At 46.8% G+C, this 23,703-nt stretch overlaps 6 protein-coding genes and 1 non-coding gene across 7 annotated transcripts; 3 read left to right on the forward strand and 4 right to left on the reverse strand.

Moving 5' to 3' along the window:
• Positions 1-2,907: 2,907 nt before the first annotated feature.
• Positions 2,908-2,979, reverse strand: TRNAQ-UUG. Its single transcript has one exon. It is a non-coding gene; the product is annotated as a tRNA-Gln (tRNA).
• A 5,631-nt stretch (positions 2,980-8,610) lies between these two features.
• Positions 8,611-9,083, reverse strand: LOC116587655 (histone H2B type 1-C/E/F/G/I). The gene has a single exon (XM_032338283.1). It carries the CDS (start codon positions 9,046-9,048, stop codon positions 8,668-8,670), a length of 381 nt encoding a protein of 126 aa, XP_032194174.1. The 5' UTR covers positions 9,049-9,083; the 3' UTR covers positions 8,611-8,667.
• Positions 9,084-9,325: 242 nt separating this feature from the next.
• LOC116587641 (histone H2A type 1-H) lies at positions 9,326-9,811 on the forward strand. Its single transcript, XM_032338269.1, has one exon. It carries the CDS (start codon positions 9,372-9,374, stop codon positions 9,756-9,758), a length of 387 nt encoding a protein of 128 aa, XP_032194160.1. The 5' UTR covers positions 9,326-9,371; the 3' UTR covers positions 9,759-9,811.
• A 2,906-nt stretch (positions 9,812-12,717) lies between these two features.
• LOC116587629 (histone H3.1) lies at positions 12,718-13,213 on the reverse strand. The gene has a single exon (XM_032338256.1). It carries the CDS (start codon positions 13,174-13,176, stop codon positions 12,766-12,768), a length of 411 nt encoding a protein of 136 aa, XP_032194147.1. The 5' UTR covers positions 13,177-13,213; the 3' UTR covers positions 12,718-12,765.
• A 1,728-nt stretch (positions 13,214-14,941) lies between these two features.
• Positions 14,942-15,427, reverse strand: LOC116587637 (histone H2A type 1-B). The gene has a single exon (XM_032338265.1). The coding sequence runs from the start codon at positions 15,400-15,402 to the stop codon at positions 15,010-15,012; it is 393 nt and encodes a 130-aa protein (XP_032194156.1). The 5' UTR covers positions 15,403-15,427; the 3' UTR covers positions 14,942-15,009.
• Positions 15,428-15,690: 263 nt separating this feature from the next.
• LOC116587659 (histone H2B type 1-C/E/F/G/I) lies at positions 15,691-16,134 on the forward strand. Its single transcript, XM_032338287.1, has one exon. It carries the CDS (start codon positions 15,726-15,728, stop codon positions 16,104-16,106), a length of 381 nt encoding a protein of 126 aa, XP_032194178.1. The 5' UTR covers positions 15,691-15,725; the 3' UTR covers positions 16,107-16,134.
• Positions 16,135-20,714: 4,580 nt separating this feature from the next.
• On the forward strand, positions 20,715-21,072 carry LOC116587667 (histone H4). Its single transcript, XM_032338296.1, has one exon. The coding sequence runs from the start codon at positions 20,730-20,732 to the stop codon at positions 21,039-21,041; it is 312 nt and encodes a 103-aa protein (XP_032194187.1). The 5' UTR covers positions 20,715-20,729; the 3' UTR covers positions 21,042-21,072.
• The last annotated feature ends 2,631 nt before the right edge of the window (positions 21,073-23,703 follow it).

A 23,703-nucleotide genomic window follows, 5' to 3' on the forward strand; every position in this document is an offset into this window, starting at 1 on the left:
GGAAAGCGCGCGCAGGGGAGGCCCCCGAACTCCCGTCAAGGCCCGGCGCCAGCTGCCGCGCGCGTCGCCCGCACTCGCCTGGGCGCCCCCTGTCAAACCCGCGCGGCCCGCGGGAATGCGCTTGTGTGTGCGGAGGGGCGCGTCTCGCAGAACGCGGGGCGCCGTCCGGCCCCGGCGCGCGAGGGAGCTACCTGGGTCTCCCGCGACAGCACTCGGCGTGCGAGCGAGCGAGGGCCGCGGCCACTTCCTCCGCGCGCGGGGCTGCACGTGCCCTTCCACGAGCCTGTGGAAGCGGGACCGCGGGGGGCGGGGGCTAATGCAGTTTCCGGCCTGCGCGGGGCGGGGCTGCTGCCCCCTGGTCTCGGGGCTCCGCGGAGCCGCGCTTCGAGGGCGGCGCGCCCCCTGGCGGACGTGGAGCGTAAAGCGCAGCCAAGCGAAGCGAAAGGAAACAGCCCACCCCGACAACGCGGACTCCCCCTGCAAAAGCCAGGCCTCGCTCGGGAGCCCCTTGCAGCGGGAGTTCTGCAGGGTGGCAATTACTGCACAGTTGGGTCTGTTCTGGAAAGCCAGGCTGGGAATCTTCCTCAAGCTACGACAGGTGGAGGATGGTCAAGGTCGGTCGGTTGTTTGCAGAGAGGTGGTAGGAGGTCCTCAGGAAGGAGGGTGACAGTCCTCCACAGGTGAGTCCAAACTGTCAAAGCCTGGCAGAGATAAGGAAAAGGTCCTCACAAAGGAAATACACTTAAACGTGCGCTGAGAAATCCGCAGATTTCCCTTTCCTTCGCAAAACTAGTCAGCGATGAATACAGTAGTTAGGTCACATCTTGTAACGCCAAAGGGAAGAGCAGTTCCGACGGCCTTGACCCTGCGGGGTTCTAAAGGCAGCCCGGACTTGAGCAGCGCGGCTCTCCGTTTAGCGAACAGGGTTTCGGTGCTGCTCGTGGTCTCCTCCCGTGGGCCTCCTTCCCTCCCTCAGTTGCCTGGGATGGGAGCCAAGGTGGGGCACGAGTAAGAGCCCAGGAAGGGCCCAGTTCAGAAGCCAGTGTCTCCTTCCTGAGGAAGGAAATAGGGCATCTTCAGCCCCAAACCCTGCTTCCTGGAGAGCACTCAAAAATCTTCAACTTACTCACAGACGTGCAATTAGTGCTTTCCAGAGGCTGGGCCCCTGGCAGACTGGGCTCCTTACAGCCAACAGGAAATCAAAACTAGGCCCATGCAGACCTCAGGATGACTGGGCAGGAATGCAGTGAAAGGAGCCTTTCTTTCCGGAGGTGAATTTTCACCCAAAACATGCAAATTACAATGGCCCACACCCCCACGCCCACCCCTCCTGCCTTTAGCTACGGAGGGGTCTCATTAAGAGAAGCCATGGTTGGGGCCTTGGTCTGCTAGGTTTGGATCAGGTCATAATCTCCCTGTCAGGGGACTGAGCCCCTGGTCTGGGCCCCCCAATCAGCAGGGAGTCTGCTTCCCCTTTGCTCTTCCACTCCCCAGTCTCCCGTGCCCTGCCTGCCCACTCCTTCTCAAATAAATACAAAAATAAAAAATAAATTAAATTAAATTTAAAAGATGACTTTTTAAAAAAGTCATGGTTGATGTTTATCTCCAAGGAGACTGGTGCTCCAGTCTTGGGCCAAGCTCATTCTTAGTGTGGGCAGAGACTAGGGGTCATCAAAGGAAAAGGAGGCAGAGGAAATCTGGGAAGAAGCAGAGCAGAACGTCTGAGAACCCAGCAGGGACAAGAGCTCTTCTGGGTTCTGGGATGATCTAACCAGAACAGGCGAAAGGCTCTGGGCTCAGCACGTCTTTGGGAGCTCCTGTGTCAGCGGGGGGTCTGCGGGGCGGAGAGCGGAACGGCGAACAGGCCCCAGGACCAGGCCCTCTCGCTGGAGAACGAGAGGCCTTGAACTTGGGGAAGGGCCTATTAAACAAGCAATTAGGACAAGTATGAAAAGGGGGTTTTGGGGTCCTGAGGAGACACAGAGGAAGCACTTAAGCCCAGATAAAGGGAGCCAAGGATGGCCTCAGGGAGAAGGGCTGAGTTAATAATGGTCTAATTAATAAATAGTCTAAATTAATAAATGAATAAAGGTCTAAGTTAATAAAGGAGGAGTGGGGAGAGAACCGGACCTCATAACAAGAGGCCAGAGAGGAGGACAAAACCGCTTAGCAGATAAAAAATGAGAAGGGGAGGGGAATGGGAAAATAGAAACCAGTTCACCCTGGCGGGTGACTAGAAGCTATGGGGGCGGGGGTAGGTGCGTGGCAGGAACAGTGACAGCGAGGCTGGAGGCGTGGGCAGGTAAAGGCGGCGGTCACCGAAGGGAGCAAGCCGCCCCTCGAGAGCCGAAAGGTTTGTCCTGGGTGAGAATCCTCTACGGGGCCACCAGCGGCGGCCGCCCGCACGAGCGAGGGCACAGTCTCCCAGCACGACCCCCTCGAGAGCAGCGGGAGCACGAAAAGGCGAGGGCAGCTGCGGCGGGACTGGGTGGCCCGAGGGCAAGGCCGCAGACGGCGAGTGCACCTGCTCGGCCGTGGGCTTGAACGCCATCCTCTGAGCGCCGCGCGGGGAGAGGCCAGGCCGCCGGGATTGCGTTCCCAGGCCAGGTCCCCCGCTCTTCTCAGGTTACACGTCCCAAACACTGCCCTACCCCACCCCCCACCCCACTTCCCCCGACACCACCCCCGGGTCCCCGCACAGTTCCAGGATTGGCGGCTGCTTCCTGCGCGGCTCTCTGCCCCTGGTCTGTGGGCTCAGACTTCCGATTATATTAGTGCTCGTTCTGGCTGCTGTATTGGCTGGATTACGAGGGGATAGAGAGGGGAGGGGGGAATGTTAGTTTTAAGAGGGGAGATAGCAGGAAGAAAAATGAAAAAGAAAAAGAAATTGTAAAGGAAAAGCAACGAAGGTCCCACCGAGATTTGAACTCGGATCGCTGGATTCAAAGTCCAGAGTGCTAACCATTACACCATGGGGCCGGCGGGGGCCGTTCCCTAACAGGTACCTCTTGTGATAAATATGCATCACCGAGGCGCTAAATGTCAATTACTAAAATTAACCCCCCACCCCCTTTTCCAATCAAAACCGTACCGCCCCTTGAAGGGTTATTTTGAAAACGTGTGAGTGCTGTAGTCCTCTCCGTGGATGGGGGCACAAATGGCTTTTACAGGTCAGGACCAGAGGGGCTGGAAGTCCTGAGATTCTCAGGAATCCTAGACAAAGAATTATCCCTAGGGCCCTGCAGACTTCGTAAACTGACCTTGTCTATTTCCTCTGGTTTTCAGGGGCCTTTTCTAACAGTGACATTCCTGCTCCCACCTTTGTCCCCTTCTATCCCGAATCATCAGACACACAACTTGTAGGGCAGTGTAGGGCCTTGTTAGGACTCTGACTTTTATTCTGAGGTGGGAGGTCCCAGTTTCTGCTTGGGTGTCCTGGGAGATCACCTTTGCAATGGTCTGCCACCACATGAGAAGTCTGACCACGGTGAGGCCACCATCCTGTTAAGAAGCCCATACCCTATAGCTGGCTCAGCCTGGCTGTCACATGACAGACAAGTGACTGAAGATGCCCGCAGATGATTCCAGTCCTCAGCACCTATCCCCAAAACCACCCTGGTCCAGGAAAATTCGCATCTGAGGGCCCAGACATCCCAGAGGCATCCTGATCACAGAATCCATGAATATAACAAAATGTTTGCTTTATGGCAACAAAGTTTGGGCTCGCTTACTCTGCAGTCACCGTAACCCCCCCAAAACCCCCCTCTAGAAACAGCAGTTGTCCCTATCTACTCCCTCAGTGTTGCCCAAGAGGACTATCCTCAATTTTTTTTGTCACCATAAATAATTTGTTAATGAATATCAGGGTTCATGGTTTTTTAGGGCCTGTTTACGATCTTGTTATAGACTTTCCAAAATGAGGACTGTTTACATAATTGTTAGCCTTGGGGTCTGCAAGAGTTGGATGAAATGGGAAAAGTTGAAAATATGAAGTAGATGACTAAGGTTACGAAAACTCCCCCCAACACATCCTCTAAGCGCTATGTATTATTCCATTAAGGAGTAAAAAGCCATCTGTTGGGACATCAGTCCCTCAGTGTCATTCCAGATGTCTTGGTGCTGGGGGTATGTATGGCTGGAAACAAGATTCTTGTTAGAATTCACCTCTTTAGGGAGAGTTTTATAAGAATGTTATTTGCTTCCCTAGATCTAGATCCTGGTGGAGATGGGGCCATTTTCTCTTTGTGCAGAGCTTACCTGCGACTATGCAAAAACCTTCTGAGTTTTGAGGCTCAAGGCAGGCATTAAGTTGAACTCAGAGAAACAGGCAGACATGTGAAGCAAAACTTCTCACCCCATTACTCCCTTTGCTACAAGCACACCGTCCTCTCTTGCTGTTTCCAGAACATGCTAAGCAGGGAGCTGCCTGGGGTACTTCGCCCTAATTCCTTCCACCGGGAGCAGCTTCCCCCAGATGGCGACTCTGTCAGCGCTCAATGCAGCGCTGGTGCCCCAGCGAGACCCTGTGCAAGGGTCTCCCAGTTCAAGCTGGGACTCCCAGTTCCTTACCCACTTCCTTGCTTTATTTTATACAAACTACTTCATCGAGGGGTTGATATAGTTTAGATTTTATTAATTTATTTCTGATTGTCTGGCTCCCTCCTCCCCTCTATGTGCCACAAGAACAAGAAATCTCACCGACTTTTTTTCACTGGGTTTCCTCAGTGCTAGACTAGTGTCTGCTGTATAACAGACGGTCCTATTTTATGATTAGAGCCATTAATTTTCTTTACACACAGAGGTAAAGTTATGGGCCCTCCAGTGATTTGTGTGACTAATAACTGGGATTTGCAATAATGTGCATATTCTGCTTCCTTTAATGCGTGATGCTGAATTATGTTCGTGTTACACATGGTCTCAAGCTCTGTGGATTATTCTGGCCTTTGTCACAGTTTCTGTCTTGCTCGCATGTTCTGAGACAGACTGAAGAGTAAGTTCAGAGAGGGAAATGGGAGGTTAAAGGAAACCAATTTAGAAATAAAGAAAAACTTGCATGAAAGATGATGGGGAATGCTTCTCTACTAAATGTAGAAAAAAAAAAAAGAAGACCCTTTTTACTGACAATAAGCCAATAAACACACTCGAAAGGACTCCCGGATAATAGACGATAAAACCCCATCAAAGGATGCTAGGTGCCCCAATTGTCTTGTCTGAAAGGAAATCTTCTTCAACCTCTTTTCTATTTCTTCACGTAAAATATGAACTCAAGGCTGCCCTGTGGGATCCTGCCATGCTGCCTGGCGGATATGGAGTTCTGGGCCAGGGCTTGAAGCTGCCATTGGGTTGTTTTCAGTTAAATAAAAAGGAGTATGATAAAACGGAGTATGATTTGATTTGTAAGGGGTTTCCTGAGACTTCGTAGACATTGTTGCACAGATCATGACCTGTATCCGCCCACAGTGTGCCATTCTGATCCCCTGGCTTATTTGATCATAAGCTACAAAAGTAACAAAGTTGCATTATGAAGTCTTCCCTTCAACCTGTAATAGACACTTGTAAGATTCCTCCCCTGCTTCCAAAACAGACAGGTGATGCTTTCTGTCTCTCCTTCATGCTCATGGAGTGAAGAAATCCTACAGATGCTGGATTGATAGTAAATAATTTGAGATCCAGATCCTACAGATGCTGGATTGATAGTAAATAATTTGAGAGTCTGCTTCACTTAAAAAACCAAACACTTATATTGGCATCTAGAATTTGGCATATTTCAGAATCTTACTTGATAAGCTCTTCACAGTTCCTACCTAGTTGTTTTATCATGAGGTCCTCTCATCATTTTAAGGACCACACACTTAGTACTGAATGAAGCCCCGGGTATAACATTCTGTTGGACTCTTTGGTCAGCCCCTTGGGCTGCTCCCTTCTGCCTACCCTTGCAGACTTTAGTCCCGCCAACTATTACGAACTCCTGGAATGTGACACCCACTTTCTTACTTCACCTGCCTAGAACAGTTTTGTACTACCCCCCTACCCCCCCATACACACTGGGAATATTATCTCTCCAGTGCTCCTGAGGTTTTCCACACACATCTTTACTGAAGTATTTATTTATTAGTATTATTTTCTCAATATTTGAGCAGGGGGATTCTCAGATTTATTTATTTATTTATTTATCCTTTCATTCATTCATTTATTGGCAATGCATACATGATTTAAGAGCATAAAAGTGTTACCGTTGAAAAGATCCTCCCTTCACCCATGACAGCTTACCTAGTAACCTTCTAGAGATATTTTGCAATCGTATAAACATACATGCAGAAAATTCTACTGCATACTATCCTGTATTTTTTGCACTTGCCAATAGATCTTGGAAATCATCCCATATCGATACCCAGAGAAGGCTGATAATACACGGTGGTTGCAAATATGGCTTCAGAAGCCAGATTTTTTTTTAATTATGTTTTTACTGTTTATTAGCTGTGCAACCTCAGGAAACTTACTCAACCTCTCTGAATCCCCATTTTATAATCTATAAAACAGGCAAGTAATAATTTAACTCATCAGGTTGTTATAAAGATTTGGTAATTGGATGTATGTAAGCAAACTTTTAGGACATTATTTGGTAAGCAATAAACACCAGCTGCTGTTATTACGAAGAACATTCTCAATTGTTCTTACCATCAGACAGAATAATGTCCTGTAATTCATTCCTTCGTTTTTGATCACTCAGATTGCTCCTTGTCATCTATTCTACTAACCAGGCTGTTGCAAAAGCCTGTAATATGCCATTTTGTACATGGTGCCACCCCAGAGGTGGTGTTTCTGGTTGTAAAAATATATGCTTTTTTTTTTTTTTTTTTTTAAGAGAGAGGGTCTTTTATTATTATTATTATTTTTAAAGATTTTTTATTTATGTATTTGAGAGAAAGAGAGACAGTGAGAGAGCATGAGAGGGGAGGTCAGAGGGAGAAGCAGACTCCCCATGGAGCTAGAAGCCTAATGTGGGACTCAATCCCAGGACTCTAGGATCATGAGCTGAGCTGAAGGCAGTCACTTAACCAACTGAGCCACCCAGGTGCCCAAAAATATATGCATTGTTTTGAGAGATATTGCCAAATTTTCCTCAATGAACGTTTTACCTATTTTCAGGAACACCAGTGATAACTGAGAAATAAAGTTCAGGAATTCCCAGCACTAAGCCAACATTCAATGAGCCGCCTGTAACGAATAGTAAATGCTAAATAAAATATTAGTTAATTGGTTGGAAGAATGGTTTAGGAGGTACAGTTGGATTTGGAAGAGTAGCAAGAAAAGCATTTTAAAATCCACTGTGTCATTCATTTGCTGGTGAAGTCACTGATTATTGGAAGGCAAAGTACAGATAGTTAACTTTAACTGATCACTTTGAGTTGGTCTACTATTACACAGATTTATTTCAAAATCTGGGAAGAGTAATAAATTACTGCTGTTTTGTCAATACCTTGATGCAATAGGGTGGCAGAGGATTATACATAGAATTTGGGGCATAGTATAATGGGTTTACTGCTTTCCTGTAGCAAAATGCTTTCCTATTGTAATAATGTGTCTTCACTTTTATAATTTCATGTGATTCTAATACATATGAAAAGATACAAGGGCAGAAAACAAATGAACACCGAGGGACTAAAAGCTGCAAGCTCCCTTACATTTATCCAAGTAATCTTCAACTTATTCCCATTTTAGAGGAAAGATACAAAGATCCATGCCTTATGTAATGTGCTGCAAGACACAAGAGCCTAGAAGTGGCCCTGGTGGCCCTAAGAACCCAGTTGGGCTCTGGGAACAGTTAAGGCCTGATAGACTTGAATCAGTTAATTGTTGTGTAAGAATGACTGGTAAGAGCCAAGACCTGTTCTGGGTTTGATTTGTGCTCTCCAGCCTCCCAAAGGTGGAGATTATGACCTAAAACGGGCAGTAGATCCTACTACAAGCAGGGACTCAAAGTTTGGAAGCTTAAGTTCCACTCACTCCACTTTTTTTTTTTTTTTTTCCTGTATTACCTCAGGTAAGTTACTTCTGTTTTGCCTAATTTGAGAGTCAGAGATGACTGTGCCGTAGCAAGCGGAGGTCCTTATCCACTAACTTCTTTTTCTTCCCTCAAATATTCATACCGGAGTCTACAGGACACTCCTATCCCTGCAAGGGCACCGCAAAGTCCGCCTCGCCTTCCCCCACGACAAGCTCCAGACACGTACCTCCCTCCACCTTTGCTTGCAAGGAGGAAGGGGGCAGAATCCAGCGGTGAAGCTTTCGGGCCTGCGCTCTAGTTTTCAATTTGGTCTGAAGGGTTCAAAACGCCTTTTGCCTCTTGAGTGCACCAGTGTTTGACTTTTGTTTTTCGTGTTCAAGTCTAGCTGTGGCAAAGTAGGAGGGGCTGTGACTGGACCTGGGTGATGGCAAGCGCCACCATAACGCGGTGCACAACATGCACGGACTGCCAAGCCCGTCATCTGGCTTCACTTACAGGAGATCCGCGGGGTGCTCAAGGTGCTCCTGGAGCGAATGATCCCGGATCCAGTCACCGAGACTTTTCAATAGACAAAGCGAAACAGCTCTTTCTTGGTAAAAAAGTTAAGTGGCTCTGAAAAGAGCCTTTGGGTTGGAGAACAAAACGCTTACTTGGCAAGTTTACTTGGAGCTGGTGTACTTGGTGACGGCCTTGGTGCCCTCGGACACGGCGTGCTTGGCCAGCTCCCCGGGCAGCAGCAGGCGCACGGCCGTCTGGATCTCCCTGGACGTGATGGTCGAGCGCTTGTTGTAGTGCGCCAGGCGGGACGCCTCGCCCGCGATGCGCTCGAAGATGTCGTTGACGAACGAGTTCATGATGCCCATGGCCTTGGACGAGATGCCCGTGTCGGGGTGCACCTGCTTCAGCACCTTGTACACGTACACCGAGTAGCTCTCCTTGCGGCTGCGCTTGCGCTTCTTGCCGTCCTTCTTCTGCGCCTTGGTCACCGCCTTCTTGGAGCCCTTCTTCGGGGCCGGCGCCGACTTGGCTGGTTCAGGCATGCTGGAGACACTCGGAACGCGCTCAGGGGACAAGAGAAAGTAACAGCGAGCAATGCCCCACTTGCCCGTCTTATATAGAAGCCCTTATGCAAATACGGTGTGAGCTACACTCCTGTGTCTGATTGGTGACTATCCCCTGAATTCGGGCATTAGTGCTGCCCAATCAGAACGCACGGATCCCAGGGTCGCATTTCCATTGGTTGAGATGAAAGTGCCTCCTTAAGCAACGCCAAACCTTGTTTTTCGCGCCCTAGAACGGTTATAAAAGCTACTGTCCTTGCTCCTCGCTCGCTGTATTTGCTAGTGGCGCATTTGACCTCGGGATGTCTGGACGCGGGAAGCAGGGCGGCAAGGCGCGCGCCAAGGCCAAGACGCGCTCGTCGCGGGCGGGTCTGCAGTTCCCTGTGGGCCGCGTGCACCGCCTGCTCCGCAAGGGCAACTACTCGGAGCGGGTCGGGGCCGGCGCGCCCGTGTACCTGGCGGCCGTGCTCGAGTACCTGACGGCCGAGATCCTGGAGCTGGCGGGCAACGCGGCGCGCGACAACAAGAAGACGCGCATCATCCCGCGCCACCTGCAGCTGGCCATCCGCAACGACGAGGAGCTCAACAAGCTGCTGGGCCGCGTCACCATCGCGCAGGGCGGCGTGCTGCCCAACATCCAGGCCGTGCTGCTGCCCAAGAAGACCGAGAGCCACCACAAGGCCAAGTGAGGAGGAAGATTAAAAACAACAAAAGAACAAAAGGCTCTTTTCAGAGCCACTTATATAATCCTAAAAAGGTGACACTTTTTTTCACTTTGTGTCTCAAATCAACCTCACCGGTGGGATACTTATCTTGCCAGTTACGCTTTAGTCCTAGCTAATCCTTAACCCATGTCCACACTCAATTGGTATTACAGTGGCCAAGTGCAGGCAAACTTACCACAATGGTACATTGGTTACTGTGAATCGAGGCTACTTGGAAACCGCCAGATTAAAGACACAAGACCTTCCTGTTTCCCTGGAAAGCAGGGATTAAATGTATATGAAAAACGCCCTCCTGGTACTAAGGTAAAAAGGCAGTCTTGTCACTGGACATAAATGAACTCTAAAGGTAAGGAGCTGTAGAAACAAACCTTGTTAACATTTTTACTAAATCTGCAGCTCAAATTCTGCTATTTCCTCACTAAATCATGCTCCCAAATGTCGGTTTTCTGTATTCTGTCAAGTCCTCACACAGTTCTCTAAAAAATAAAAACTGGCTCTGCGGTTATTTCTTTGGCGTAGGAAGTTTAAGTGGGCCTCTGCTTGTAATCAAACGTGTTTTTCCTCCTGTTCAATCTGTCCCATGTCAGTTTATTTATTTAGCCAGGTAGGGTGGAAGGGTAGGGGGTGGGGGAAGGTTTAAGAAGAAAAAATTATTTTCCATCCCTACAGTATTTAGGATACATTGCCAATGCCAACAAGTTGACGTTGACATTTGTGAGCTTGACTATTATTTTAAAGTCATTTATATTGAATATACAAGAACAATAAGTTGACTTTTGATGATTACCTAAGTCTGTATCTGGAAATTCGGGGTGGCTTATGGGTGACAAATTTTACTATCAAGTCAAAGTGGCTTTGGGGGGGGGGGTGGGATGCGGGAATGGTTTCCCTAAATAGTATACAGAAACCCACTGGGGTTGTCAGCAGGAAGGTAGTAAATCTTGTATCTTAAAAAATTTGTCTTTGGGGAATAATTTTTAAAATGATGCTTACTGAAAGTATTCAAATACGATGTGTAGTATTCTGCTTATCCATGTTTTCTACCTGACAGCATATAGATTACCACACTGCCAAATGAGATCTTAAATACGACAGTAACAAGCTTGGTGGTAACAAGGACAACACTGAATACTATCAACTTGATTCCAAATTTTGATGATGGAGAACCACAGTTTGAAAAAAAAAATAGGTTCATTTCAGAAAAGCCAAATGCTGTTTTGAGAAGAGTGAGGTCAAATATCCTGGTATTTTGTTCATGTTTCTATACGGGCAAAGCTAGATCTTTTTATTCTAGGCCTCAGAAAGGAGTGGAATATTTACTCCATTTACTAGTTTTGCCATCTGAGGAAATGGAGGCACAAAGACTTTCTTCTGTTTCCTTTTTTATTGAATCTTAATGTTCTTACACTTTTCTTAAATTTTTATTTCATGATCAAGTACAATGCATTAAGGACACACCAATAAACCATGGCCTGTCCAAAAGAAATTCAGTCTAATGGGAAGAATCAGACAAAAGCAAATAATGAAAACACAATGTAGCAAGAGACATAAGCATAGGGTATTAGGAGGGCAAAGAGGAGTAAGATCTGTGTGAGGGAACATTTGACCTAACGGTTAAAGGAAATTATGAATTAGAGGAAAGTAGGGGGATCACAGCAGAGAATGAGCAAGACTCCTGGCTTGTGAAATGTTCAGGCAAATGACATGAAGTTTGATACTGGCAATAAAGTGGAGATTGCAAGAGACGGGATGGAACCGTAGGGGATCTGCGGGCCACTCCCTTGGTTTAAAATACTATTTATAGACTAATGACTCCCAGAACTTTATGTCCATCCCAGACTGTATCTCCTGAGCTCAGATGTGCATATTCATTCTTGTAGATCTCCAGGAAACCCTAAATGCATCTCGGACTGATCACCACTATCACTAGTCCAGTGAGATATCTTAGTAGACGCTCCCACCATCTACAAGGTAGCAGAGCCCAAATGATCTGGTGTCACTGAATATTTATTTGTGTGTCATTCCTACAGAAAAACTAAAGTCCTGGTACATGGTTATGAGAGAACCTTGAGCCCAGAAAGAGCTTAGGTGGAAAGCCACGAGATGATCAGTTTTGCACAAGGAGTGTTTTGAGAAGCATGGAGTATCGATGTCCACAGAACCAGAACCACGTGTTGCTCCTGAATAAATCTTCACATAATCAGAACCGAAAGACTAATTTAGAAAATTATACTGACTGCATGTCTCAAGGAGAGGGGGCTCTACCCAGCCAGCATGAGTATTGTTCAGTGGGGACAGGGACTTTGCAATGTGTGGGCCCTTCCTAATAGCTGCTTCCCAGCCCATATGAAAGGAACTGTTTGCTCTCAAGAACATCAATCTGGTTAGAATTTGGGCCTTAGATTGGATCACCACGGCATTGAGGAAAGGGAGTTACGAGGGAGGGCACTTGCTTTCCTCCAAATAGTCTACCTCCCCTACATTTCTATTTGATAAAATCATGGCATCATCCTAAATTCCAGCTGTGGACATCCCAGATTCTACTCACCATAAAGTCACTTACAGGAAGGCAGACAGCCTGATTATGGTCGATGGTTTTAACAATTAGCAGCTGTGACCCTACCATGCAATTTAAAAAGTACCATGTAACTTAAAAATGTCTTTCCATCTGTTTCACAAAGTGGAGAAGGATACATTTTGGAGGTGGTCTCACTGCATGCTAAGCCGAAGTTCTTTACTGTTCTGAGATCAACGCCAGACAAGAACAGGTAAAGGTATGTAAAATACAAAACCAGGCCACCTATCAAGACAAAGGAGGAAAACACACCTATAAGGTTATCTTGTAGATACTTAGAAACCACAACTGTGAAATGCCCAGAAATGGGGCACATCCGTGCAGAGAAACAGACCTTTTCAGCACACGTGGTGGCTCTGAAAAGAGCCTTTGGGAAGGAGTGGGAGACCGTGTGGCTCAGGCCCTCTCGCCGCGGATGCGGCGCGCCAGCTGGATGTCCTTGGGCATAATGGTGACGCGCTTGGCGTGGATGGCGCACAGGTTGGTGTCCTCGAAGAGCCCCACCAGGTAGGCCTCGCACGCCTCCTGCAGCGCCATGACGGCCGAGCTCTGGAAGCGCAGGTCGGTCTTGAAGTCCTGCGCGATCTCGCGCACCAGCCGCTGGAACGGCAGCTTGCGGATCAGCAGCTCGGTGGACTTCTGGTAGCGCCGGATCTCGCGCAGGGCCACCGTGCCGGGCCGGTAGCGGTGCGGCTTCTTCACGCCGCCCGTGGCCGGCGCGCTCTTGCGGGCCGCCTTGGTGGCCAGCTGCTTGCGCGGGGCCTTGCCGCCGGTCGACTTGCGCGCCGTCTGCTTCGTGCGAGCCATGACTTCAAGGCTCAGTTGCAGTGGAAAGTAAGACCCTGTCAGAGTATTTATAGTGAGAGTCAGAAGCTGATTGGGCAGAAGGGACTACACAGCCGGGAACCGGATTGGTTAAGGACTCGAGCTTTTAACTTGTGCCCCAAATGCCCTGATGTGACTTGACCATCACCTTAATATGTATGTATGTTTTCTGTCCGCTTTCTACCGGCGATTTCCAGTATAAATAAAGGCAGCTACGTAAGAAATAGCAATTTTTCTAGGATCCACATCAGAACAAAGTAACACCACGAAAAATTATTTTAAATATTATTTTTTAACCCAATATATCCAAAATATTTATTTTGAATGTGGCCAGCAACTGTTAGATATTTTACCTTCCTTTTTGTTTTGTACGATCCCGCAGAGTACAATATATTCCATAGATCCGCACCCCTTAAGTCAGACTAGCCACGTGCCCAGTGACTGCCGGCCACGATTGGCTAGTGGTTACCACACAGGACAGCTCAAGTCTATACCCTCTTCTCGATTTCTTATTCTTTGAATACTTAAATTTATTTTTTATTTTTCTGCTAGAAAAGCCAAATTGGCACGTGAGCAATCCAAGACAAGTAACTTCACAGAAAAACTTCCTTACATAAATTTTTCAGTTGCAGATAATATCAGGCAGTCCCACTGCAGCATGCATGCTTTATTTTTCTGCTATCCTGGAAATTCAAAATTATAACAGAAACCGACTGTCTTGTTCTATTACTTTGGGGGTGGAGGGGCTGGATCTGCCAGGGGCATAAAGCATTGTGTGTCTGTAATTTACCATAATGACTCATAATCCCTTTGTCTTAAAGAATCTAATTCCCCACCACCAGTAAGCTACGTAGGGATGAACTAAGCCACCCCTTTGCATCTGCATGCAGCACTTCTCATTAGCAACCGGCAAAACCATAGGATAGGCTCCTTGCAAGGCATCGTGCATCTTGAGGACCCCTGAGCTAGAAGTCACCAAGGCCGGCAATGATAGAATCTAATTCTATTCGTGCATCAAGACCTTTAAGCCACAATAAAAAGACTAAGACAAACACATTTTAAAAAGAGGAATGATTATCAGTAAATCAGCTACCTGTTTACTTTTCTAATGGAAAACGGACCGCATCAGGTCTGTCAGAATTCTAAAGGCTTTACAAATAGCTTTGGCTCCATATGGAGATTTGGGTTGATCCCTGTATCTTCAGAATGTCTTTAATTGCCAAGAGCCATGACGAGGGTTTAAAACTGCTGCCCCAAAGAAATACATCACCAGAATTTATCCCTTTAAGAGGCCTATAATATGGGAGGTTAGGAATGCGTTTCTAATGAGTGAAGGAGACAATGCATAGTTCGTATTCCAAATGCGAAGGAGCCCAAACCAGCATTCAGAATGTTCCATACACGAAGATGGGATGAAGACATAGGATTTAAAAAAATTTCAGGCTTTGGGGTGCCTGGGTGGCTCAGTGGGTTGAAACCTCAGACTATTCGGATCGAGCCCCGCATCGGGCTCTTTGCTCAGCAGGGAGCCTGCTTCCTCCTGTGTCTGCCTCTCTACTTGCGATATGTCTGTCAAATAATAAATAAAATCTTAAAAAAAAAATAAAAACAAAAACTTCAGGTTTTATAAAAGCGAACTTTAAAATTTCTTTTGCCCTAGTTGTGAGGTTGGTGTTAAATGCTGCTAAATTACTTTTGAAAATACAAAGGATGAAAGGTTTTCAAAGTGCTCAGTTCTTCAGAGTAGTAGGTGGCTCTTAAAAGAGCCTTTGGTTAGGCTGGGGAAGAGCTGGGGTGGCAAGTTGAACCACGATTCTACTTGCCCTTGGCCTTATGGTGGCTCTCAGTCTTCTTGGGCAGCAGCACGGCCTGGATGTTGGGCAGCACGCCGCCCTGCGCGATGGTGACGCGGCCCAGCAGCTTGTTGAGCTCCTCGTCGTTGCGGATGGCCAGCTGCAGGTGGCGCGGGATGATGCGCGTCTTCTTGTTGTCGCGCGCCGCGTTGCCCGCCAGCTCCAGGATCTCGGCCGTCAGGTACTCGAGCACGGCCGCCAGGTACACGGGCGCGCCGGCCCCGACCCGCTCCGAGTAGTTGCCCTTGCGGAGCAGGCGGTGCACGCGGCCCACCGGGAACTGCAGACCCGCCCGCGACGAGCGTGTCTTGGCTTTGGCGCGCGCCTTGCCGCCCTGCTTCCCGCGTCCAGACATCCCGAGGTCAAATGCGCCACTAGCAAATACAGCGAGGGAGGGGCAAGGACAGTAGCTTTTATAACCGTTCTAGGGCGCGAAAAACAAGGTTTGGCGTTGCTTAAGGAGGCACTTTCATCTCAACCAATGGAAATGCGACCCTGGGATCCGTGCGTTCTGATTGGGCAGCACTAATGCCCGAATTCAGGGGATAGTCACCAATCAGACACAGGAGTGTAGCTCACACCGTATTTGCATAAGGGCTTCTATATAAGACGGGCAAGTGGGGCATTGCTCGCTGTTACTTTCTCTTGTCCCCTGAGCGCGTTCCGAGTGTCTCCAGCATGCCTGAACCAGCCAAGTCGGCGCCGGCCCCGAAGAAGGGCTCCAAGAAGGCGGTGACCAAGGCGCAGAAGAAGGACGGCAAGAAGCGCAAGCGCAGCCGCAAGGAGAGCTACTCGGTGTACGTGTACAAGGTGCTGAAGCAGGTGCACCCCGACACGGGCATCTCGTCCAAGGCCATGGGCATCATGAACTCGTTCGTCAACGACATCTTCGAGCGCATCGCGGGCGAGGCGTCCCGCCTGGCGCACTACAACAAGCGCTCGACCATCACGTCCAGGGAGATCCAGACGGCCGTGCGCCTGCTGCTGCCCGGGGAGCTGGCCAAGCACGCCGTGTCCGAGGGTACCAAGGCCGTCACCAAGTACACCAGCTCCAAGTAAACTTGCCAAGTAAGCGTCCTGTTCTCCAACCCAAAGGCTCTTTTCAGAGCCATCCACACTTTCTAAGAAAGAGCTTGTGTGCTGATTAGCTTTGGATACAAGTAAAGAGTGAACATTAACTTTTTAAACATACGTAGCTTGACGTTAACCTGTATTCTAGCTGGCTTATGGGATTTGCCCAGTGCATTTTAGCGTTTCCAGTTGCATATTAGTGTTACATTTTGCCTAGTAAGTCACCAATGCAAAGAACACCTCGTATCTTTGTGATACAAAACTATTTGGAAGTTCAGTGGAGAAACTAGTCGTTCCAGCTCCTTCCACTGATCTCTGTAGCCCTGTTTCATTGCCTCCAGGTTTAAAGCATTAGGCAGGCTCCTGGATGGTCGGTCTACGTTGATTAGACTGTAGAATTACTCAGCTGGTTTATCTAGTTCTTGCTCCCCAGGCTGAAAGAGGCCCATGTTCTGTCTGTTTAATACTTTCTCACCTACTTAACCGAGGCTGGTTACCCCGGGACGTATCCACGCTTGGCCCACCGTCTCCCATTAACATAAGCATTGTTAAAGGCCTATTAGCAGTGTAACCATTTTGGTTCGAAGTTCTTTCTCCTGGAGCCGAGTGAAGAGCGAGTAACGTTTCTTCCCCACGTCTTCCAATTCTCTAAAATAATATTCCCAGGAATGCAGCCTGTCTTTTCATTTCTGTAAGCAGGGAGTCCAGTGCCTCTGAGGATGGGCGGAAGCCCTTTTAAAGGGACGCCTGGTCTGGTGGCTGTGCTGGACTACTGGCTGCCGTAAGTCCAGGAAAACCTACTGTTAGTGTCTTTGCTCAAGAGTAAGGACTTGCGGAGTGGATTGCAAGAACAAAACACGTGTGGCCTGTTTGCCTTTTAAAGCTAACTTGGAGATTTGCTTCCTTGAGGCACCCACCATTCTTCGCTCTTGCCTATATCCCACTCACTGGTCTCCTAGGTGCTAAGAAATAGCACCTGCATACCTTAGCACTAGGTGCTAAGAAATAGCATACCTGCAGTGGGGAAGTCTCAGCATCTTCAGAAGAAACAGTTAAGAAAATACAAACTCTAAAAAGAAGCTTGGAGGGATGCAAAATGGAGGCTGCTGAATGGGGCAGATCATGTGGTGGGGCCGGGAAGGTGCTCTAGGACTTGGAAATCCTCTCCCAGGACTGGAGGCTGGAATGGAGGGAAATGACTGTAGAACGAGAAGTAGAAGGTGGGGCAAAGAACTTCCCATACTGGGGAGCTTTGTACACCTTGAAAATAAATACAAAGTTTATCTACTAGGGGAAGGCAGACTCTGCCGCATTTTAAAATCTTTTAAAATATATGATTCAGAACCATTATTCTGGGGACCTAGTTGAGAATGGATGGAAAGGGGGGGAGGTGTTCAGGTCAAAAGTTTGGAAATCCCAGCCAGAGGTGAGTGTGGGAACGAGGAGGAGGGGAAGCAAGGGGGATAAAGGGGAAGAGGCAGCAGAAAGGTCAGGCCTTGCCGCAGAATGACTTACAGGGGCAAGTGAAGGAGGGGAGCCTGGAACGTCTCGCTTTCAGCTTGTGCGACATCAGCACTCAAGAAAGGGGCTACAGAAAGTGGGCTTGGGAGGAAAGGAGACTTGCCATGTTCATTCCAACTCACTGCCTCAAAGCACCCAGGCATATATGGAATATCTAAAGCTTAAAAGAGTTTGAGAAAACTGCAGAAGCGGGAACGTCAGTAGGATCTCCCCACCCACCCCACCCCTCCCCTGAAAGCGGGAGATAAAAGTCCGCTGGGACAGGCACGCACCCTGTACTCTGAGGAGAGGAGAACTTCTTATCACCAGATGGAATTTAGGGCTGAAAGGCCACAAGTAAAAACCTTGTTATTTCTTCAATTGGCTACCCCAAGCCCAAACCTCTTTGTCTTGTCAATTCTTCACAAACTTATCTTGTCTAAAAATATGAAATCTCCCTGACTAGTTGCTTTGGGACTTCCTTCTCCATGGCTGCCATGTAACATGTAAAAATTTAATAGACTATGTATGCTTTTTTCTCTGTTAACCTGTCTTAGGTCAGTTTAATTCTTGGACAGAGACCCAAAGAGGGCAGAGAATTTTTCTTTCCCTACATTTCATTCATCAAATACTCGTTGCCCCTCTACTGTGAGCCGGGTACAGCTTTAACCTAGCAATAAGACAGTGAAAGGGTTCAGAACGAGTCTTCCCCAAATGCCACTGACACATGGACTGTTTAGAACTGAAGTCCCCTGAGAACATCACGGGCAAGAGAAACTTTTGCCCTCCTCCTATGGCCTTGAAGAATTTAGGTAGGGGGTTGATAACAGAGACAGTTAATAACAGATACAGCTTTTTAACATGAAAGGCTCAGCTTGTCGGGACAAGCTCTGACGTGATTACTAAACTCTACTCTTATCTTGCTTTGAATTATCCTCCTCCCCTCTGAGGCTCCAGGCCCCTCTCCCATTCCTTAGCTGGGGATGGCATATCAGCCTTAAGTGCCTGACCGCCTTTAAGTCTTATTTTTTATAGGGCTTCTGTACTTAGGAAATTAAATGTTTTTCTCCTGTTAGTCTGGTTTTGTTTTGTTTGTTAAAGATTTTATTTATTTGACAAAGAAAGAGAGCGCAAGTAGGTGGGACCACAGGCAGAAGGAGAGAAGCAGGCTCTCGCTAATCAGGGAGCCCAACATGGGGCTCCATCCCAGGACCCTGAGATCATGACCTGAGCCAAAGGCAGATGCTTAACAACTGAGCCACCCAGGTGCCCCCCGTTAATCTGTTTTGTGTCACTTTAATTAGTAGCTCGGCCAAAGAACCTAGAAGGAAATAAGGGAAAATTTTCCAGCTCCTACAATATACAAGGATGAAGAACCCATTCTTTTAAAGAAGTCCCAGTTAATCAGTGTGATGCAACGATGACAAAAATTCCGAAAGGGTTAATTTTTCCTTTAAACCTGAAACAAATTACAATATTTTGAAGAGGAGTAGAACGTATCATCTCAAAATATGCCTCTTTGGTATTGTATGGTAAATTTATATGCACAACACTTAACTGCTGGCAGAGGTGAATGTGGTAAGAATTGTGGAAACTGTACTAATATTAACGAAATACCACAAAAATCTATACCGTCTCTGACAAAGCATTTCAATTCTAGGTTATCTTCAGGAAATAAGTTATGTACAGATCTCCTTTAAAATAGAAAAAAATAGAAAGCATATTATGTTAAGTGCTGGATATTTTGCTTAAAATGTATAATAGAAAATGCTTATGATGGAATATCATACAGACATAGTCACTTTTCACTTTCCCTAGTGTAAAATTTCCAAGATTGAACTGAAAGTAGATTTCCTTTGGCAAAGGACATTGCTTAAACTATAGTTCTATAGTTCTGTATAGAATAGAATTTTTAGGAATAGTTCTGTCAGGGAGCAGGAATATCCTGTCCTATTGGAGATCCTTCCAGCCGGCTAAGAATCAAATAGACATGAGCCAGATTCACAGGAGAAAATAAAATGTATCAGTATACTACAGGGATCTATACAGACATGAAATTTCAAAGACAGTCAAGCAAAATGAAGTATATAAATGTCTTTCCGAACTAAGGAGAAGGGGCCAGGAGCCTGGGACTTCAAAGGGAAGGAATGTAATTCATAGAAGAGCAAATGCCTGGTAAAGAAAATGTCTGCTGGGCCACTTGGAAACAAGGGCCATAAAGGGCTTTGATCCAACAGGCCTTGCTGGTCTCCATCGTCTACACCTAGTATAGTATAGTATAGTATAGTAAAGTATAATACAGTTCTCTCTGTGGTAAATTTCTTTCTGGAGCAGGTCCTCTATCTAATTTCCTTTTACGCAGTTTTGGAGGAGGTAAAAAGCTTTTACAAAATGTGCTGGATTTTAATAACCTTCACGTCAAAGTGACTCATTTTAAGCTAACCTGCCCTTGACCCCTACATTTCCTAGTTTTGAAAGTGGTACATCAGTCAGTAGGGAAAATAATTATTTTATACATGTGACTTATTAAGGAATTACTAGGGAATTGGCTCAAGTGTACTATAGAGAATGTTTAAGAAGGAATAACAAGTAGATATTAAAAACATTTTTTTTTTTTTTTGGTCTTTAGAGAAGGGAAAGTGATTAAAATGTAATCCGTGTGAAGAAGTTCCAAAACGCCATACATGGAACTATGTCAATTTTCTCTGGGGGGGTGGGGAAGATGTGCACTTCCCTATTTCACCAAAATCCCAAACTGGGCAGCAGTACTGTGTTCTCTGCGTGGGGGGATAAAATATTGCTATTTTATTACTTGCCCTTTTCTGTATTTCTCACAACATTCGCGTTTGGGGTTCCCATCGAAAAGCAATTTTTCAAGTTTCCAAACAGAGTAACAAAATAGTTACCGGGTATAATCAAGACACAGTACAAGGAAACCTATGACTTTTTTTTTTTTTTTTTTTTTTTTTTTTTGGTCTTGTCACACTTCTCTGCCCCCACAGGGTGGCACTTCTCGGCTGTGTGAGGTTCTCAGTTCGGTCCGCTGGCAGCGGGATAAAAGCCGTGCAGCGCGGGAGACCTGACAAAACGCTGTGCTGTTGTCTCTCAGCCATGTCTGGTCGCGGCAAGGGCGGGAAGGGCCTGGGCAAGGGAGGCGCCAAGCGCCACCGCAAGGTGCTGCGCGACAACATCCAGGGCATCACCAAGCCCGCCATTCGGCGGCTGGCCCGGCGCGGCGGCGTCAAGCGCATCTCCGGCCTCATCTACGAGGAGACCCGCGGGGTGCTCAAGGTGTTCCTGGAGAACGTGATCCGCGACGCCGTCACCTACACGGAGCACGCCAAGCGCAAGACGGTCACGGCCATGGACGTGGTCTACGCGCTCAAGCGCCAGGGCCGCACCCTCTACGGCTTCGGGGGCTGAGCCTCTGCCCTCGGGTTTGGTTTCTGTGAAAATCCTAAAGGCCTTTTTCAGGGCCCCCACCTCTTTCATCTCGGGAGCCGTGACGCTGGTTTGTCTTCAGTAGTGTTCGATTACGGCTGTGAAAGTAAATCCATTCCCGTTTGCGCAGAAGCTTCCCTGCTTTTCTTGTGTTCAACTAGAGAATGCATGAGCCCTTTCATTTTTCATGTTCTCACACAGGTTTTTGGAGACTTGCATTAAGTTACTGTTGGCACTTTATATTTAACACTTGGCAGGTACACTTATTTAAAAAAAAAAGATTTTATTTGACAATACAAGCAAGGATTGTGGGAGAGGAAGAAGCAGGCTACCCGCTGAGCAGGGAGCCGGATGCGGGGCTCTGACCAGGCCCTGATCGTAGGGCCCTGGCATCGCCACCTGGGCCGATCGCAGGCGCTTAACCTACTGAGTCACCCAAGTGCCCCAGACATGTACATTTTTAAATGATACTTTAATGCTCTAATGGGAACGTTGGCATGACAGTTGGAAGGAAACGGGTTTAAGACTTGAGCAGGAGCAGAACGGCTTTCTCGGTATGACGGAGTGCAGGTTTGGGGGTTGCAAGGAGCCAGAACCGCAGGTGCCTCAGCGCTGAATTCCAGAGAAGGTACGTCTCCGTGTACATGAGGCCGTGCAATGTGATCACGTTTAGTGATCTGCATTCTGGTGCCACGTGTCCTCTGCTCAAGAAACAAATGAGTGTTAAGTAGACTTCACAATTGGAACAGTTGGTGAGACCAAGCATGTGACCAGCCTTGGCTCCAGTGTTGGGGTCTGCTGGGAGTGGAAACCCAAGTTCCTACAGGACGGACAGGTCAGTACCCCACAGACCATGTGGTGAGGGTGGGATGCAGTTAACAGGCATTCCAGCTAAATGATAAGGGAAACAACAGAAATGTTGCCATGAAAATTGGCAACCCTAGCCCAGGAGAGATCATTGGTACAGAGTGGAAAAGGAATCAAACACAGGATTAGGCCATAAATCTAGAATCTAGGATTCTCCTAGAGGAGGTCTTAAAAAGTAGAGAAAGAAACCCAGAGTCGAAGGGGAAGACTTGGGTGTTGGTAGGAAGCTTGGCTAATGCACACACACACAGACGAAAGTAGTAATTGCCCAAATGTATAGAAAAACAGTAAGCGAAGATGAGATGTATACATTTTAAAGCTGAAGTTAAAACCGTCAACATCTGGTCTCACCATGATTTAACCCTTGTTAAGGTCAAAGGCTAAATGTGCATCCAGCCCATCTACCAGCTCAGGAATGTTTCCTCAAAGACCCTAGAGGCATTTCTGAAATACAGTGCTGTTTTAATCATGGTGATCTCCCATTCTCCTGGGAAGACTTGGGTCGAACTTCAGCTAAGGTATGACTCCAAATTGTAACACTACTGTGTTTCAGATGGGTTGTGTCCATTTAGCTATCCAACAGAGTGAGATTTCTTTTTGTCTATTCTATTCCCATAGCAGATTGCCTATGATAGTCATTCTGGTTTAACACTTACTCAATTATAAAACTTCTGGTTCTACTACCTTTGTGCAGCGGTTTTCTAGGCTGGGAGATTTTGTTTTTAATTATATTTCCCAACAGCTTCTGAGGGTCAATTATGTATTTAAGGCTTTCCATTAATTTTTTCTTCTTTTTAAAAAAATTATTTGTTTAACAGAGAGAGAGAGTGACAGCCAGCACACAAGCAGGGGGAGTGGTACACAGTGGGAAAAGTGGGCTCTTGGAAGAGCAGGGATCCCAGTTGTGGGGCTCTGATCCCAGGCTCTGGGATCATGACCTGATCTGAAGGCAGATGCTTAACTGACTGAGCCACCAAGGTACCCTGCTTTCCATTGATTTCTTGCATAATTTTGATAGTAGTCCCTTGGTTATTAACCCCCCCAAAAAATCCCTACATATTCCATATATTATTTAAATATATCTATAGCTAATATTCTAGTACTTGTCTTTAGATGTCTGACTAATGTTCATAACCTGATTTAATGAAACTTAACACTTCTTGATAATACTTTTCCTAAATGCAGGTCCTGCATTTTGTATAATGAAACCTTTTAGGTATCACTTATATATAAACTTCTCTGTAGTTTCCCAAGTGGCCACTGGGCCACACATGGTTTCTCATTTAATGAGAAGAGACATAGTTTGTTTTTGTGATTAATCATATACAATTGTGAAAAGTTTTCTTATATATCATGCAGTAAGGGAAAAAAGAGCAAATCAAAAATAAACTATACATCCTTGCTAACCAGATAAAAATTAATATAAATGTTAATTATACTTTTAAAATTGTATAGAACATATTTACATTTATACTTCCATTACATACTTACATTAACCTTAATGTTACATTAACTGTAACTGAGTGTTTATTGGCAATCACAAATAACACATTCGTCATTCACCCATCGTAAATGCTGAAGGAGTGCTATTATGATCACTGTTCTTAAAGACGAAATGCCTTAAGTTCTCTACTTTTTGTGGTAAGTGATGGAGGCCAGCAATAGGCCACTAATTGTCCCTCCAGGCTAATAGTGACCTCCTGAGTTGCCAAGCCGGGTCCCATTTAGGAGCGGAGGTCAATTATAGTCAAACTTAGAAATTGCCTTTTTCTGACCA

This window comes from Mustela erminea, chromosome 4, assembly GCF_009829155.1.
Source record: "Mustela erminea isolate mMusErm1 chromosome 4, mMusErm1.Pri, whole genome shotgun sequence".
In the NCBI taxonomy this organism is placed as follows: Eukaryota; Metazoa; Chordata; class Mammalia; order Carnivora; family Mustelidae; genus Mustela; species Mustela erminea.

What these genes read in the sequence shown, in the direction of transcription:
- LOC116587655 (XM_032338283.1), bottom strand. Translation starts at nt 9,048, where the DNA reads ATGCCTGAACCAGCCAAGTCGGCGCCGGCCCCGAAGAAGGGCTCCAAG.
- LOC116587641 (XM_032338269.1), top strand. Translation starts at nt 9,372, where the DNA reads ATGTCTGGACGCGGGAAGCAGGGCGGCAAGGCGCGCGCCAAGGCCAAG.
- LOC116587629 (XM_032338256.1), bottom strand. Translation starts at nt 13,176, where the DNA reads ATGGCTCGCACGAAGCAGACGGCGCGCAAGTCGACCGGCGGCAAGGCC.
- LOC116587637 (XM_032338265.1), bottom strand. Translation starts at nt 15,402, where the DNA reads ATGTCTGGACGCGGGAAGCAGGGCGGCAAGGCGCGCGCCAAAGCCAAG.
- LOC116587659 (XM_032338287.1), top strand. Translation starts at nt 15,726, where the DNA reads ATGCCTGAACCAGCCAAGTCGGCGCCGGCCCCGAAGAAGGGCTCCAAG.
- LOC116587667 (XM_032338296.1), top strand. Translation starts at nt 20,730, where the DNA reads ATGTCTGGTCGCGGCAAGGGCGGGAAGGGCCTGGGCAAGGGAGGCGCC.